The sequence below is a fragment of the Dermacentor albipictus genome, chromosome 2 (genome assembly GCF_038994185.2).
Source record: "Dermacentor albipictus isolate Rhodes 1998 colony chromosome 2, USDA_Dalb.pri_finalv2, whole genome shotgun sequence".
In the NCBI taxonomy this organism is placed as follows: Eukaryota; Metazoa; Arthropoda; class Arachnida; order Ixodida; family Ixodidae; genus Dermacentor; species Dermacentor albipictus.
Window position 1 is genome coordinate 26,463,033 of NC_091822.1, and position 18,645 is coordinate 26,481,677.

General features: G+C 48.1%; 1 protein-coding gene across 1 annotated transcript in view; it reads right to left on the reverse strand.

Annotated features, from left to right (window-relative positions):
- The window catches only part of LOC135897909 (uncharacterized), a 433,838-nt gene that overhangs the window by 174,979 nt on the left and 240,214 nt on the right, over positions 1-18,645 (reverse strand). Inside the window, exon 10 of the mRNA XM_065426601.2 lies at positions 10,425-10,519. Coding sequence (XP_065282673.2) covers positions 10,425-10,519 — 95 coding nt within the window. The remainder of the gene's footprint in view (positions 1-10,424; positions 10,520-18,645) is intronic.

Consider the following 18,645-nt stretch of genomic DNA (forward strand, 5'->3'; position numbering starts at 1 on the left):
GCTGAACAAAGACGCCTTTGGCGCATCCTTCGCACGACTGTATCCAGTCCGGCACCCGGGTGCGAAACAGTAATTTCGACGGCGGCCAGGCATTCTCACGCACACATACTGCACATTGAGCCAAGCACCAAGCACAGCACAGGCACAGAGAGATATAGCCACGCATACAACGCCGGCGGTATTGGCGGCGAGGAGTTACGGAGTCGCCATCTATCGGAAGCGCCTCGCTGGCGTAGTATGAGGGATCACGTGGCGCGCTCCTCATAGGTTTTGCTGTCAGCGCTCACTGAAAACACCACGCGCGAGCGCTCCCGGACATTTCTGTAAGTACTTTCGAAACGAGAGAAGTTTCTTACTGTCTAAATAATAATCTTGGGCAAACTGAAAGCACACAATCGTTTAAAGACGCTATCTCTTTACCGAATACGTACAGCGAACGCCACTGCGCGCGGTCGCCGCGATGGAGTCTCCCGAACCGGCTTCTTGCGTGAAAGGTAGGCAAACGCTGAGAGCAAACTATGTGAAATATGTTCTTATAGCGTTTTTATAACTAAATGGAGCGTAACAGAACGAAGCCTCAATGCAGCGATCGCGCAGATTCGCAGCGACCGACTGCGCGTCTGCATTCTTGTCCGCGCACTGTGTCGCTTTCCCCGCGCGCGCGTTTTCGCACCGTGCCATGAGCTTTAGGCCGCAGAATATGAGCATTTGGCAGTATACAAGCAACCATTGTTGCGTGGGCGCTATCAGAGCTGTTCAAAAATAATTTCATTGTAAAGACTTCAACGCCTACGAAGGGCTGTGATGTGCCGTCGCGACGATTCAATCTTTCTTTTCTTCTAAATTCTTCGACCTTTCAATACTATTCTTCGAGTTACGTCGCACTGTATGTTTATCGGTGTTCTCAGCGTGCAATTTCGCGCTGCTCCTTTTTTGTAATCCAGTGCATTGATTCATAGCACAAACATGACCATATGCCATGCTTTTTTTAAATGTGCTTCTTACCGCTGCCTTTCTACTCCACTGGACTTGCCAGTATCTATAGCATCGACAAGTTCATAGACCAAACCGTCAAGACATTAGTCGGGCAGCGGACTCGGGCGAGCGTCTCAGTGCGCGTTTTCAGAACATCGCAGACCGGGCGCCGTAGCAGAAATCTTCCTCGCGCCTGTGCTTGCTGCATACCCGAGTTGTAGCCGATGACTGTTTGCCGGTTTTATGTTTCGTGAGCCAAGCTTCACGCAGCTTCTTGTCCTGAGGCTACGTGTGAATAAGCCTGACACCGGCCTCCATTACGTGCGTCCGGCCCTGCGGCACCGAGCAGTAGCCTACCATGTTGCGCGCCTTCAAAGGCAGCCACTACCTATTGTAGTGCTTTCAAGAGTTGTAAAGGAGACACTCGAAGCGGGAAAATTTCGCCACTTAATGAGGACTGCAGCGTACGAGGGAATTTAAACTCGTTTTCAGCTCGCTTCGGCCCGCCCGAAGCAGCCGACGCGTCCGCTATTTCCACGTGATCCCTCCTAGCACGTCACGCCGACGGTGGCGCCAGCTTTTCCAGTGGTGGAGCTCGAAGCCAATTTGCAGTCGAGCGCCGACAACGCCGAACTAACCGAGCTGTACCGAGTGCACCACCGCAACCGGAACACGGGGCAAGAGAAGTTTTTCAGGTGAAACATGCGTCAGCGCCCCTGGCGGGCATGCGGGAAGTCGACGCTGAGTGCGCCGCGGCGGAGCGGCGCAAGGATACGACAGTGAGCCCACTGCCGTCTTCTAGAACACTGTACTCATGAGTTTCGATCATGAGTTTCTCTTGCACCCGTTCGCGAAATATGCAGTCACTGCCAGGCCACAACGAGCATGCTGATACGTGTACAGATAGTCATAAATGAAAATGTATTTGCTTTTTACATGCTGGCATGACCGCAGTCTGTATGGCTGATAGTCAAGTGTAGGAGCCAAACGTCGTCGTCTTCGTCCCATTGATGATCGTCGTCTTCGTCGGTCATTCTGCTCGCAGCACCGTGAGATTACCTGCAGCAGCGAAAGGGCGCACCCGGCGCCAGCCATAAAGCGGCCGAATGGCATAGCTGGACGAGGGCAAGGTGGGCAACATCTTCGGGGAAGCATCGAGTGGGGCAATTTCTTAGGTGACTTTCCTGGCTGGCTGGAGGTGTGTCAGGGGCCAGAGTATCGGGAAACAGCTTCTCTATTATTTTTAACTGAGGTTCTACAGCGCCAATAATTAATTAACCCTCATCAATATTTTACTTTTCTGATAGGTCCACATGCCGTGAAGGACTCGATGGAAGAATCAGTCGCCCAAAACTGGAGTAGAGGTCTTGATTATGGTTACCACAAGGGACGTTGGTTATGCCTGCGATGCAGGGAGACGAAAGCAAGCAACCTGGCGGGCGTTTGCCGCTATTGTTATGGCGCCGCGAGTGTAGTGAGACAAGGAGTTTTGCAGAGGTTCGATAGATCATGTAGAAAGGGAACGTTCGTTCACGTCCAACGAGAGGACAGAAGCGGGAGTGGCAAGCTGTGTCACGGCATGAGAAGTTGTACGTCAACTTCACGAAGCAGGGACGTTGTCCTAGTCACGACGACCTGAGCAAAAATACGTCGCCACTATATGGGTGATCGTTTGATTCAGGCGCTCAGTAAAACAATGCAATTGCGAATGGCGCTATGTTTAATGTTTGTGCTTAGTAGCACAAGAACTAAGCAAATCTTCGTTAACCCTATGCAGGAAGTAGGGTTCCCGGTCTCGGAGAAGTTGTAAGAGAGCTCCATGGCATCCAATGATTTCTCGCAGCAGGAAGTCCGCAAAGTTTGCAGCGCAACTGGTCAGGCTAGTTCGTGTGTTGGCGTAAGAGGTCAGGCAATCGGTAGCTACGACAACTCAATTATTTCTCGCAATTGAGATGGGAAAAGAGCCTAGGGATTCAATACCATGATGACAAAATAGTTCTGCATGCTTATTACGTAGCTTGTAGGATTGAGCAGTAAGCAAAGTTGGCCTTTTACGACGTTGGCATTACTAGCAGGCAGGGACATAACTTCGTACGGAACGGTAAAACTCATGCTAGAAAAATCGTCGCCTGACACGATCTTATGCATTGCAGACATAAAGGTATCCAGCAATGGGGAAATGGTGGATTGTGCGAGTACAGCCTCTAGGAAATGAGAGCGAAGGACAATCAGCAGTTCGCTGCTCTCGGGGCGCATATTTATGTAGTATAAGGTGCTATCCAGGCCGAGCATGCGAAGTGCAGGGTCGGACGCGAGAGAACACAGGTGGCTACTTAGATCTCGTAAGGTTGTATTGTGCTGCTGCTCATCGCTATGTGCCCAAAGGCAGAGGACATCAAAGTGCGCAGTTGCGTGATCCATGTCTGGAGTGTCCATAGGGTGCCTAGACAAGCAGTCAGCGTCCTGGTGTAACCAGCCTGAGTTGTATACGGCATTGTGTGTGGGCTCTTGTAGACGGAAGGCCCAACACCGTAGCCGAACCTGAGGGTCGGTAACCAACAGAGATCGCGGTGATTGTTCGTAATAGTGAAATGTCGACCATGTTAGTAGGAGAAAAATTTGCTGATTGCCTGAGCAAGTGTATGAGCGCGTATCTCCGAAGTCGCTTAACGAAAGTGCTTACACTTGTATTAACACCGCAAGTAGAAGCGTAAGCACTTTCCTTAGGAGCCTTCGGAGATCAGCGCTCATGTCGGAAGTAGGGTGGTTGCTTGGGCTAGTTGGTAATTCATGATCAAAAATGACGTACAGCGCAAAAGACAAGGACAGCGATAGACGACATACACAGCGCTCACTTCCAACAAGATTTTATTGCGTTGCCACATCGTGTGTATATATACAAGAAGAGGCATGCGCAGAAAATGTACGACAGTCACAGGGGGTGTCCTAACAGCAAGTCATTGAACTAAGAACATGGTCACCTGAAAAAATAAAAATTAAGCATTACGATTACTATCTGTTTAGAAACGCGACTTCACCAGGGGTCAGCGCGATTGAGGGCGCACTAACGCACATACTGCCAAGTTTTCTGATGAAATCAGCTTCCACAATTTCCCTGGTGAGCTGTGAGCAGTGTCTCGCTAAAACTTGCGTATCTTCAAAGAATGGCACGCAGCCGCAGTCCCGGCAATGAATGCCCAAGTGGCCTTGTACAGTGCTGCGGACGTTGTTACAATGCTCTCTTAGTCGATTGTTTAAGCACCTGCCCGTCTGTCCTACATATTTACTTCCGCAAGACAGGGGAATTTGGTAGACTACATTAGTTGTGCACGTCACAAACCGTTTTCTGTGCCCGACAGAACAACTCTGATGCGATTTAGGCGCGTTTACACGCTTACAGAGCTTTGCCAATTTTTCCGGGGCTGAGAAAACGACTGTGATCCCTGCACGCTGCCCAATTTTTTTCAGCCTATGGGATACATCATTCACATATGGCAGCACTGCAAACCTGCGTCTTTCAGCCCGCTGGTTCCCTGATTGAGCGGGATCCTCACGTTTTGTGCGCCTCAGAAGCTGTTCCGCTATGGCTGAAATTGATGACATGCACAGTCATGCATTGATGACTTTGGAGCAGTTGGCTTTCAGAATGCCGCAGGTGTTTCAGTTAGCGGCTTTCTTGAATTGCTCACCTTCTACTTCAAATCAACTTACATCTCATGGAATGAACAAAATTCCATACAAAAGAAAGGTGTTTGTGTAGGATCATGTCTTGCGCCCGTACTAAGTGATATTTACCTAGCTCATCATGATCGCGATATTCAAGGTCACCTAGCCGCGTCCCCTGTTGTCAAGGTTTGCAGGTTTGTGGACGAATACCTGATATTTATTGATTGCACTAATCCCGCTTTGGAGCCTGCTGTTTCTGAAGTCTTGGATATCTTTAAGAACGAGCTGGAGCCTCTAGAACTTACGCATGAGGTCCCCATCGACGATTCCTTGCGCTTTGTAGATCTCAGGCTGAGTCTTGCTAACAAACATGTATTCTGGTGCTTCGAACCGAGAAGTAAGAAGGCACTCTTGCCCTTTAACTCCGCACACTCAAAACTCGTTAAACGAGGTATTATAAAGTTATGTCTCATTAACAGCCTCAATAAATCGTGCCCACACCAGATGCAACATAGTCTTGCTGCTCAGGTTGATCGTCTTTCTTGGGCTGGTTACCCTGTGGCCTTAAATTCAGCCATAGCGGAACAGCTTCTGAGGCGCACAAAACGTGATGATCCCGCTCAATCAGGGAACCAGCGGGCTGAAAGACGCAGGTTTGCAGTGCTGCCATATGTGCATGATGTAACCCATAGGCTGAAGAAAATTGGGCAGCGTGCAAGGATCACAGTCGTTTCCTCAGCCGCGGAAAAATTGGCAAAGCTCTGTAAGCGTGTAAACGCGCCTAAATCGTATCAGAGTTGTTCTGTCGGGCACAGAAAACGGTTTGTGACGTGCACAACTAATGTAGTCTACCAAATTCCCCTGTCTTGCGGCAGTAAATATGTAGGACAGACGGGCAGGTGCTTAAACAATCGACTAAGAGAGCATTGTAACAACGCCCGCAGCACTGTACAAGGCCACTTGGGCATTCATTTCCGGGACTGCGGCTGCGTGCCATTCTTTGAAGATACGCAAGGTTTAGGGAGACACTGCTCACAGCTCACCAGAGAATTGTGAAAGCTCATTTCATCAGAAAACTTGGCAGTATGTGCGTTAGTGCGCCCTCAATCGCGCTGACCCTTGGTGAAGTCGCGTTTTTAAACAGATAGTAATCGTAATGCTTAATTTTTATTTTTTCAGGTGACCATGTTCTTAGTTCAATGACTTGCTGTTAGGACACCCCCTGTGACTGTCGTACATTTTCTGCGCATGCCTCTTGTATATATACACACGATGTGGCAACGCAATAAAATCTTGTTGGAAGTCAGCGCTGTGTATGTCGTCTATCGCAGTCCTTGTCTTTTGCGCTGTACGTTATTTTTGCTCATGTCGGAGATGCGCGCATCGGTGTCAATGAAGGTACTGACCGGTAAGGCATCTGTTCTAACGGCGAGTAGGTGCTTATCTAACGGCAGGGTAAGGAGAGGATTTGGAGGTTGGCGGTGCAACGCAGCATCACCTCCGGAATACATAAATGCCGGGGTCGATCGTGGAGAGAGGTGTAGTGACGCTAAACGGCTGGAGTACCTGGTCGATGTACGAGCGTGATGGTACACTAGGTCATTTCCAGTGACAAACAGCAATGGGCAATAACCTTGAAATGGTAGTAAAATGTGGAGCCAGGTCAGGCGGGATGCTTATAACGATCACAATGGGAATTGCGGTCCAGGCCACTGCATTGAAAGCAGATCGGCTTATGGTCGGGCTTTCGCCATTGGGCCGCATCTCAAAAGTATCAAAACATCGCTGGTGATCGAGGAGGTGAAACAGTCGAGCTAAACCAAGGGCGAATAACAAAACAGACAGGCTAGGTACTGCATTTGCCCGTTCTTCCTGGACAATACCCTTAATCCTCAGAAGCGTGGACGAGCGTGGAAGATGGCGATACCACCTGGATTTTGCGACGCACAATCCGCACAAGGCTATCAGCTGAGGATGACTGAAGGGACGAATGAGCGTTTTCGCGTGATGTAGCATCGGTGTTCGGAAGCTGCACGAGCTGTTGGGTGATACGACGGCTCTTCGCGTCTTCGAAACGTCAGCAGTCTTTGATGATTTTGCTGACAGTGCTGCAATTTTCAACTTGAAAACAGTCAACGTAAAAGAAGCACCTGCGATGCCTTTCAGGACGGGGCTTGCTTTGTCAGCCCCAGACTTATTTACATCGACGTAGCATTGCAGAGCTAGATAATCAAGCTTATATGTGATATAGGATTCCGTAGATGCGCGAGCCCGAAACAAGAGTTCCCGCGATACGGCGTGCTGGAGACCAGTGGCCTGACCGAAGAGACCACCTAGCTTTTGCTTGAACAAGTCCCAGCTGATCCGTTCCTGCTCTTGAGTCTTATACAAAATGTGAGCTTCCTTCTGGAGCAGAAAAGTATGTTTACAAGCATCACGGTCGGATCCGAACAGTTCTGCGCAGAAATGCCCTCGTAGTTACCGAGCCAATCTTTGAAGTTCATGCTTTCGGTTTCACTAAGGGTCCCAGGGTCGCGAGGTATAGAAAAGATGACCGACGGTTGTGGCGCTGCGGGCGCTGTCCGCTGCGGAGTTCCATTTGAAGCCGAAGCCCAGCTATTCCACCAAACTGAATTTATAAACGTGCACGGGCACATCAGTATGGCGGGATGTCTAGCCTAGCAGTACTGCGTCGTGTCGTCTTATGCCCACTGATGATCGTCGTCTTCATCCGTCGTTCTGTTGGTAGCGCCGTGACAATATGACTGGAAAAAACGTAGCCGGCTTAGTGTATTTCAGATTATGTTAAGAAGACAGTCACGTCAACCAGGCACGCCATGCACGTTTGCCACTTCAAACCTGAATGAACGTTGTCTGAATAAACGTTGCCCATTAGACGATGAAAAATTGCCGGTGCTGAACAGAAACCACAATGGTGTACCTTAAATTCATAGCTTCAGATGGCACGAAGGCGGTCTCTTCATGACCTCTCTCATCAATGTCTACCTGCCCATAGCTTCTCTGTAGTTCTATGAAGCAAAAACATTTATGTGGCACAGCCAGTATAGTGAATCGTCTAAGCGTGGTAGCGGGTAGACGCCTTTCTGGTGTTACTTGGTTCAACTTACGGTTGTCGATACAGAAGTGCAAAGTGCTGTCTTTTTTTTTTACCTACACCATGGGGGACCCATAAGTACTCTTCGAATCAGATCATGCTAAATTGTTTTCTTCACTTAGTTTTCGTATTCACGTTCTTTCGGGGCCATATGGTACGGATTTTGCCGAGTTGGTCTGTGGCATCTTCCTTAACAATCTGACGCGCAGTAAATGTTTTCGCTTCACCATTGATGTGGACGAAAAGCAATCCTTGTACTCTTGTATGAAGTCCAGTAGGTGCTGCCTTAAGACTTAGAGTGTAAGAGAGTGGAGGTGAAGCTGACATATATTGTTGCCGGGGCCAGAAAGACCGTGATATGAATGCACAGCGAAACAGTCCTTCAATGGTTTGAAACCTGCAACACCCAGTGATGGTTCACTTTGGGATGTGGCCGCGTTACTTGATAAAAATCATAGGGAGCACTTCTGCAGTTCTAATTATTTGTCACTAATTCCCTTGCAACTGAAGCGCATTGTGCGATGAGTAGTGTGCTGATCTCTTCCTCTATTGTATCCTCATGGTAGGGCCTCTCGCAAGACACGTACACAACGCAACACTTTCGCTGTGGGATCGTCATGCGATTTGTTACACGTAAATACTCCCTCTTTCTCTCACTGTTTCTCTCTATATCCGGCTCGCGGGAAGTGTCAAATGTTCCAGGAAGTTTAAACTGCACCATATTCCAGCAGGAAATGTTTGCCCAAATTTACGTACTTACGTGTGGCCCTGCCCATGGTGTTTTCACCTCTCTAATATGGTCAACGAGCTTCTGACGTATAGTCGAGAGGTCTGCGAGAGTTTTCAGAAGGGTTGTCACGAGGTGTCCGTTGTAAAGATGGGTAAGGTCGGCATGAACATGTTTGGCAGCTTTACTGTTTGTCCTAGTCGTAGCGTCTTCTCACTGCAGTTGAGGGAGGGGGGTGTTTTCGGCTTCTCGAGAGTTCGCAACCATGCCGCCAGAGGTTGTCGCTTTGAGATTTCACGGCGTCGACTGAGGGGACGACCTTATGCGTAAACGAAACTCTGGCGGCTGAGGGAACGGTAGCGCACAGAAGACGCAGACTACTAGCGACGACGTCGCGAAGAGACTTGGTTGGATGACAACTCGTCCCCAAAGCGTGGGCAAGCTAGACATAATATTCCCCCTAGGACAACTTCTGGATAAGGCAAGTAATGAGCAATGAGTCATGGTTCCACGCATTAGACGCTGAAAGGTGCGCCAGAAGTCTGCTCGGCGAATAGGCTGTCGTCTCCCAAGCTCCCGTTGCCATAGGGCGTGTCAATAGGTCTTGGATGAGAAGGTACTCTCAGCATTGAAAATGGAGGACGACTAACCACATCGACATACAGCAAGCATGTTTTGGAGCATGGTGCAGGTGACGAAATGGCTTCTCTTAACTACTGGCTCACGACATCAGCAACCGAAAAGACGGCCGGCTCGGTAGAAGGAGCAACCAAGGTTTGTGGCTCATTCCGCAATATTGTGCGAAAGAGCTCCCGAAGAGCGCGCTCTCCAGTGGAGGCATTCTGAGCGGGGCACTCATCGGGTGTGTTCTTGGGTATTCTTTCAAAGTACTGGAAGCGTTGTTGAAGCGCCCGTTTGATTTCAGTGGTCTCTTCTATAAAATTGGCTACAGTGGTTAGCAGGCAATGCAGGGATCAGCTCAGGGCGAAAAACATGCCATATTCTCCGCAAATATGCCAATGCTTTTGCTGCGTTTCTGAACACGCGCTTGGATATGTTGTTGTGCATGCTCCCGATGGTTTAACCTACAGAATGCATTCCAGCAATTTGGTCGGGAGTCGTTTCTAGTTTCAAAGCTTGCCTCCCTTTTGCAAAACCATGTGCGACGGCTGTCTTCTAGAAAGAGATACGTGCGTACAAGTTTCTGTTCTGTGCTCGGGTGGTTGACCTTAGCAAGCTATTCGTATTGGTGAAGTCACGCCTGAGTGTCTGAAGCGATGTCTGGAAAATGTCTGAAAGATGTCTGGAACGCAATTGCGTCGAAAGGTCATCTTAAAAATGCTTGATTACATTTGTGAAGAAAGAAGGTTTGCCGATGTAAGAATTTCCATGGTAAGAGGAGATAGAATGGCGGTCAATTCGGGGCTCGGGTCTAGGAGGTGGTGTCTGAAAACTGAACAGCAGTAGCAACAGAAGGTTCTCCAGTTATACGTATGTGGTATAGTAGGAGCAACAGCATCAGGGTGCAGGCTGTTGTGACACCGAAAAACAAGAGCACTTGTTAACAAGAACACACAAGGACGGTCTTTTATTAGTGTGAGTGCTATATTTACGTCACCTTTTCTTTATATGCAAATAACTCACCTTATCGTCATTTGTTTTCTTCATATGCAAGAAATCGTCTTATTGCCATTGTCGGTATTGAATTATAGACGCTGCAATGTGTGCAAGTGCTTGCTGCGTCTATAAGGACCCCATGTTTATTCAGTTTAGTTATGCTTCACGAACATGCCGTTACAAGATTTGAAGAAGCACTCTTGCTACAATGACAAATTTGCTCGTCATGCACAAGCAACCTGTGAAAGAAAACGTCATGCCTCTACGACAAGTACCAGTACCGTAACAAGACGCACAGTGGGAGATGAGTTTACTTTCACTCACTTCTGTAGGAGCGTAGATCCGATTGCTTTCCTTACGCCGCTGTGCAGGAACCGGCACCTTTGCTTCCCGTAGACTGTCGCGCAGATGTCTTCCACCTGCGGAAATAAAAGATTGTTCATATATAAGTTTTCGAACGTTTTTCAATACTTGTGATCTCACAGAACGAAGGTCTATGGAATCAGACACTCTGTAATGTTCTTTCCATCGCTGGTAAAAAAAAAAATAAAAACGTTTCTGTGTCACTGACAACATGCGATACATGAACATTCTAAAGTTGACAAGGCATACACACTTTATATAATCAGTGTCTATATTTAGCTTTTTCAAATGCGACAAGGACTTGGATTTAGCACTTTTATATTTGAATAAAGGCTTAAATGATTGCCTCATTGTGTGGACTTTGGCTGCTACTACAATGTAAACAACACCGGGTTCAGAAATAAATATGCTTGATATATGCTGTATTGGCTTGGTAGTCTTGAGTTACATGTGATTTGTTGCTAGCAGATGATATGAACTTTCGTTCATGTTTACAGTTCAGCATAATTGGTTCGAATATCAAAGAAAACACTACATGAGTTTTTATATTCTCTGCTGTATCTCATGTGCCATTGTTCTGCCCCAACAGAGTATGTGCCAAGTACATCTTGGTCATCACGGGAGCCCCCATCTACACCAACAGGAAGAGCCTGGAGCTGAATTCGGAAGACCACAAACAAAGAAGCCATTCCAGAATTATTTGGAAGAGATATCAAGTCTACGGACGAGTGTTTCAAGAGTGAAAAGAGCCTACGCCATTCCACCAGCACGGACATTGGCCGAGTCATCCAGGTACCTCAACAACAAAAATTCTGTCTTGAGATGTACCTTCAACCTCTGAACAAGCACAGACGACGCTGGCTAGGAGTGTTCTGTCAGCTTGCCCTTCCTTAATGAGCTTCCTATCCTTGCCAATTCGTGCCAAGTATAATTTTGTTCCAATGAATGCAAGCTTTTCTCATGCCACATTTTTTTAGAGATCACTCCTATTCCTCATCCAAACATTAAATGTCAACCGATTCCTTGCTCATACTTAATACCAGTCACTGTCTAGAAGCATAACATATGTGTAGCAGTACTTTCTAGTGTATGTTGCCATGCGCAATTCCTCTTCTGAAATAGCTGATGCGGCATTGGCGTGTGTGTTGCATTAAGCTTTACACTGAGTGCTATGCAGCATTTAACTTTTGTTAATGTTTTTGGCTTTCAGTGCTTTAAAGGTAGGGTGGCTTCTTTCTTCAATGCAAGCTTTCTCATTCCCATATTGAATTCCTAGTTTCATTCAGGATTGCTATTCTTGCTCGATAGCCTGTGTCTTTGTGCGAGCTACATTGAAGTGATTGATTGCAGAATCTGGTTTCGCTGCTGTCTGACTTGGTACTTGTCACCGTGTTACGTTTCTCATATGTGGGAGCCTGGTCAGTTGCATTGGGAAACATTCTCTCGAGGCAAGCACCTGCTCCTATAGTCCGCACAGTGACAGACTGCGAATTTACACGCACCGTGCTTGGTGCTCCCCGTTCCGTCCTTTCCTGCTGCTGCCGTGTGCAAATTTTGCTTTTGGCCTTCCTCGGCCATAATTTGGCATCAGCGGAGACTCTCATACATAATTACATGGTTCTAAGTGTATGAAGTTGATATCCACATGTGTAGGAAGGCCTGCCAAAGTGGCTGCAAAATGGTGATGTCCCAAAACCGACCATGTCCATATGCAGAGAATGTGGGGGACCAAGTGTGATTTACACATTAGTAGCATGCAAAAGAACAAAAAGAAACATGCAGATTGGAAAGGCGGTGACGCTAAAATGCCAGGCACTCCATGTCGCTGTGTTGGCTGTGGCAGCAGGTGCTTGCGTCACCCGATCACTTCGCAATTCAAGCTGCTCATATTCAACGACGACTGTCGGTGCAAACACGTGGGACACACTGTCCAATCTGCTTGTGCTGCTGGTTGTTGCTTGTTACCAGACTGCTGTGTGCGACTAAGGCAAGCACTATGCCTACAGTCGGACAGTTGAATGTGCCGCAAGCAACCCGTGTGCATGTATGCTCACTGTTGTCATGTAGATCGTAGCCAATGTATAGGGCCAATGTATAGATTGAGCATTATGTTAGAGTATGCTGAAGTGATTTGATTGCAGAATCTTCTTTCAATGCTGTCCCACTTGGTCATGCTTGCCGTGTTACATTTCTGGGATGTGGCAGCCGGTTCAGTTGCATTGGCCAACGGCCTCTCGAGGTAAGCACCTGCTCCTGCAGTCCGCACAGTGACACAAACTCCCTGTTCACATGTACTGTGATTGGTGCTCCCTGTTTTTCCTTTACTGCTGCAGCCACGGATAAAGTGGGCTTGTGGCCTTCCTTGGCCATGATTAGGCGTGAACAGGGACTATCATACATGATTACATGGTTTGAAGCGTATGAAGTTGATATCCACATAGGTGGAAAGGCCTGTAAAAGTGGCTGCGAAATGGTGATTCCCAGAAAACAGACCACAACCATATTGAGAGCAGGTGGGGCACCAAGTGTGAGCGACACATTAGCGGCCACCGAAAGAGCAAAAAGAAACGTGCATGTAGGAAAGGAGGTAACGCTAGGATGCCGGGTAGTTTATGTCGCTGTGTTGGCTATGGCAGCAGGTGTCTGCGTCACCCGATCGATTCGCAGTGCAAGGTACAGCGACTGTCAGTGCAAACAGGTGGGGCACTGTCCAATCTGCTTGTGCTGCTGGTTGTCACTCGTTACATGTGCGATGTAGGCAAGCAGTGTGCATGAAATCGGACAGCTGAATGTGCTGTAAAAGACCAACAGTGGGCATTCACGCACTACAGTGCGTGAATGCCCACTCTTGTCATGTGGATCTTAGCCACTGTACAGCGTATTGTCTGAACCTTATGCGGTGATTAAATGCAGAGTCTAATTTGACAATGGTCGCCGTGTTATGTTTCTTCGATGTGGCGACTTGGTCAGCTGCACGGGCAACAGTCTCCCGAGGTAACCATATGCTCCTGCAGTCCACACAGCAACAAAGACTCCGAATTTACATGCACCGTAATTGGTGCTCACCCCATTCGACATTTCCTGCTGCAGCCGCCAGCAAATTATGCTTGTGGACCTTCATCGGCCGTGATGTGGCGTGAGCGGAGACTAGCAAACGTTATTACATGGTCCGAAGTTGATATCCACATGGGTGGAAAGGCATGCAAAAGTGGCTGCAGAATGGTTGATGCCCATATTCAGAATGTGGGGCACCAACTCTGAGTTACACATTAGCGGCCCCCGAAAAAACAAAAAGAAATGTGCAGGTTGAATGGCGGGAGCGCTAAAATGCCGTTTAGTCCATGTCGCTGTGTTGGTTGCGGCAGCAGATGCCTTGCGTCACCCGATTGCTTCGCAATGCAAGTTACGGCGACTGTCGATGCAAACAGGTGGTGCACTGCCCGATTTGCTTGCGCTACTGATTGTCGCTTGTTACCAGATCGCCATGTGCGACGACGAAAGTGAGCAGTCATGCACTGCTTTGATACTGCCAATAAAGTCGCGCGTCCTGTTCACTCACTTGTGGCTTGCTTATATGGGCGTCAGTAGGGGCTCTTTGGTCTCATGGCCATTAAAACGCGGCAGCTAAGGCATGCCGCAAAGCCAGCGAGGCGAGCAAGGCGCGTACCCAGCGCCCAGCGTACGCCAGCCACCGGTATAAAACGGCCATATTGGATATTGCACAAAAAAAGACATTTCCGCTTCCTGTTTAAGTAGCGCCATCTGTCGGGACCCCGCTAAGTTCCATGCGCTGCCGCTTCTTATTTTCGAACCACTGTGGAAGGTACAGTTTCCCTTCTCTAAAGTTGTTTCTTTATTCTATGGTGGCTCGGCGAGGACAACCGCGTTTGCCTTATGTTTAACGCGTTGTAGGCACCAGAACCGGAAGTCACAGCGCCCACGTTAGCACGGAAAGTAAATCTTGAACTGCGCGCCACGGTGAAATCTCGAAGGCGGAGCGTTGTGGACATGCCCCACTGTGCCATAGCCTTTGCAGTGCAAGGCATAGAAGAAGGAACGGGAGCACAGCGGAGGCCGTGTTGCCAGTAACTGCGCTTCTCCTGAGCGCATTGATGTACTTCTCAGGGCAAAGTATTTCTGAAATAGCCTATTTTCACTTCAAGTGGCTTTCTCCACTTCGATAGTAAGTGGTTCACGGCCCCTTTAAGAGTGGCAATTTATGTGTTGGAGGCTTAAACTATTCCTTGGGTTACTTTGTCTCACCTCTTGAGCTTAACTGATGAGCCCTGCAGAAGCAGTTCGGACTCACATATGATACAATTGGCAGCAAATTGTGAACAAAGCGGCTGCGATACTCTAAGCGCCTATTATTGAAGTAGCGACCAATCTGTACAATGTTCTCCGCCCTACACTACACCACATACACAGGCAGCAAGCTTTATTCGGTACGCATTGCTTGTACAGGACGGCATAACTAACTGGCTGTTTGTTCCTGAACGAAACAACTACATGTTGGTTGTATTAAGCAGCCACATTATTTTTCTGGCAGTGTAATAGCTTATAAACGTGTGGAATTTCCACTAACAACATTTTGTCTGCCACGCTTTCCGCCGTCGTTTTTCCCACTCCTGCCATGATGGCTACGAGATACTTGTTGCCTGCTGAAGAGGCAGTGGTAGCCTAGTAGCTAGCCTTGCCAAGTTATTTTGATTTGTTAACTTGCCTTGGCCACGGCGGAATGGACGCAGCAACAAGCTATTGACAAGGTTAGAATGACTTCGAAAGAAGTTTACCAGCTTTTTATTAAAGGGCATCTGTCTGCTAAGACCAAGTTATGCCAGCTTATAATAAAGCAATGCTCAGGTTGGAAAACTAGAAGGCTCGGTGGGTATACAAACACCATCACTGTTTTACCTAGCTGAAGTGCATCTATGACATCAAGGCAGAAGCAAAAGACATGGCAAAGGAAAGCTCTGTGGACATATGGCTCTTGTTGGTAACTATGTTTGTTCAAGGACTATATATATCATTGAGTAAGAAAATCTCTTCTTCAATGCATTGTGAGCATAGCGGTAATGCTCAAGAACGAACTACAGTAGTTCTACACGTTCACCTGGACGAAAAAGCGATCCGTATTGGCCTCGACGAGAACCACTGGAGAGATCGACTGCTATCACTGTGCCGTAAATTGAAGCCTTGATTGTAAGGTTGTGCTAAATAATGTTTCATTCCCAAGGCGGCAATCTAGTTGCCCTCTCTTACAGCATAGTTTGCGTCCGCAGTGCCGCACGTAATTCGCCTGAGCCTGATGTGAGTTCTCATGCGTACCCCAAGTTCAAGCCGCCGCTAGCTGCTTAGTTGATACAGCCACTGAATACTGAATATGGGGCGCTATAACGTAGAACTATTCCAAACTTTTTATTGCAATTCGGCTATGAGCACTCCACGATTAGTCAAAAACATTTTTCGACCACGCCCACTTCACTTATCTGTCACGCGACGTCACGAAAACCGTGATACCTCCCTATCTGCTTTAATGTGTACGCACTGATTATGCATGATTTTACAGAAAAAAGAAAAACATTTATATCTGATTCGACCCATTTTCGCCATTAGCCCTCGGCTACTGGTAAAAAGTTTTCGGGCTGCACTCACTTCACCAGCCTGTCACGCGACGTCACAAAACCGCACAAACTCACCGCGTCAAAGTGACGTGTACGCGATAAATATGCATTATTATGCCGAACAAAACTGAATTTTCTTCGGAATAGCCCCAGGCTGCGCCGCTCCGAAAGGAATAAAAGATGGCTGCCACCGATCGCTGAGACGCTGGCTACTCGCACCTGCCGGAGAGCATGGCTGTATTTGCGTATAAATCTTGTTGCGTGGCCGTATAACGTTTTCGAGCCCTTTCGGCACGTTTACCGCCTCATTCTGCCAACTTTTCTTTGCTGAGGTTCAGTTTTAGCATCAATCTTCAGCTTCCGTTGCATGCCGCCGTGGTTTTCGACCAGCCACCACAAGCTAAGTAAGGCAAAGCCGACCAATCGCAGACGCCGGCGCCACCCTCTTCATCCGGTTATCGATTTTCTGTGCGCTGGCTCTGCTCCAGCTAATCCCTCTCCACTTGAGCGTTCTCCTCGCCTCTTGTCAGCCAATTAGATACGACAAGCCGCTCAGTGTAGGCAATGTTATTCGTTTTTCAAGCAAACAAAAGTGACCTCCTATGAACGAGGAGAGCGTTTGATTGGTCTGTTCAGACAACCCTGCGGGTGACCGCCCGGTGCTTGCGTCGGCGGTTACGCAAATTTGACATCAGGAAATTGGAATAGAAACATATTGGAAGAGTTTTACGTTATAGGGAAGCAAACAGGCCTTGTGGGGTGATCGCTTGGTATGAAATCCGTCAAAACACCTTGCAAAGAATACTAGGATAAGCGCGGCAGCAGTGTAGATTGAGGAGACAAAAAATTACCGACGATTACGTTACTTCCTAATGCGAAATTTGAGCGCAGCAAATAAGCTGTTTCACCTTTTCGATAGATTGAGGCAAAGAAATCGAGCAACACATGTATGCGCTATCACAGAATTTTTTTTTTATTTTTCACACGTATTCCTTTAACAAAGACTCCACTAACAGTTCTTGACAGTCATGAAGGAAGCTTTGTGGTCGGAGAAATAGACTGATATATGTTTGACTTGGTACACCAATGCTTGATTCTCAAAGACGAGATCTATACAAGTGCCTCGCGAGGTTGTCACAGCCGTGGGATGCGTTACGAGCGAGAGGAACGGGATGTTCTCCCGCATAAGTGTTAGGAAATTGCTGTTTGTCTTTATGTCAACATTAAAGTCCCCCACTACTAACATCGGTGTGGATCGATGGACGGTTAATGCGAGTTGCAGGAAGTGCACGACGTCTTTCGTGAGTGCGGTAGCCGACTCACGAAAGCGGTATCAGTCGGTCGCTGCTAGCGCTGGGGGGATGAAAGGGGGCGGAGCTGGTTACGAGGCCGACGATAACGCCGACGACGACGCGAAACCCAGGAACGGACGCCAAAGAGCTATTTGTGTAGCCAGCCCTCCTCCACAGTCTCTCCTCCTCCCTTCCATCATCCTCCCTCGCCCGGAGAGCCGACAGCGCGCATGCGCGGCGGCGGAGCAGATTCGTCGGCGAGCTACGACGCGAAACCCAGGAACGGACGCCAAAGAGCCATTTGTGTAGCCAGCCCTCCTCCACAGTCTCTCCTCCTCCCTTCCATCATCCTCCCTCGCCCGGAGAGCCGACAGCGCGCATGCGCGGCGGCGGAGCAGCAGATCCGTCGGCGAGCTGGTTACGAGGCCGACGACAACGCCGACAACGCCGACGACGACGACGACGACGACGCGAAACCCAGGAACGGACGCCAAAGAGCTGCGCTCTAAAATATGAGCTGTTCAAGTTCCGAATATATAATACACCGGTAATTATTCATCCTTTAGCAATAATTCATCCCAAACTGGCAGACAGCGCTCTCGCGACGTATGCTGTGAACAGCCCCGTTATTGCAACAAAATGCCTATAGGTACTTTTGTTAAAGATAATGCGAACTGAACAACCAATATAAACGCGTCAGGTTTCTCCGCTTAATGGCTTTGATGTCCTTACACATCAGACTAGGTTGTTTTGCAACCAAGATGTCCACATGTCACGCTTAAAGTAGGACAGCACTTGGAGATGACTTATTACTGGAGATTAAACACTTAGCAGCCGGTATAACACAATGTTGTTTTCTATACCAAGGAAATATTTCAGCAGATGGGCACCACAATATCTCCATGAGGGCAATACAGATACAGGGTGCCAGCGAGCACTGAGTAAACATTCTTCCATCTGCATGTATATAACGTTGTCTACCACATTTGTTTATCGTGCAGGCGCAGTCTCATAGCGGTAACACGTCTGTGCCTGCACATTCACCGCAGGGAGCACTATAGCGTTCTTAGAAAGTCTTCTCAGCTTGATACAGTCCGTAGCTTAGTATGCTGCGGCTTTTTTTGTAATCAGTTTTCTAAAAGGTCATTTTCCCTTTCAGTGCGTTAGAGAAAGTAAGTCTCAAGGAAGTCGCGACTTTATTTTCATTTCAGTAACCCTTTATGTGAGGTTACACAATTCCTTCGCACGTTGCAAGCAAGCTTTTTC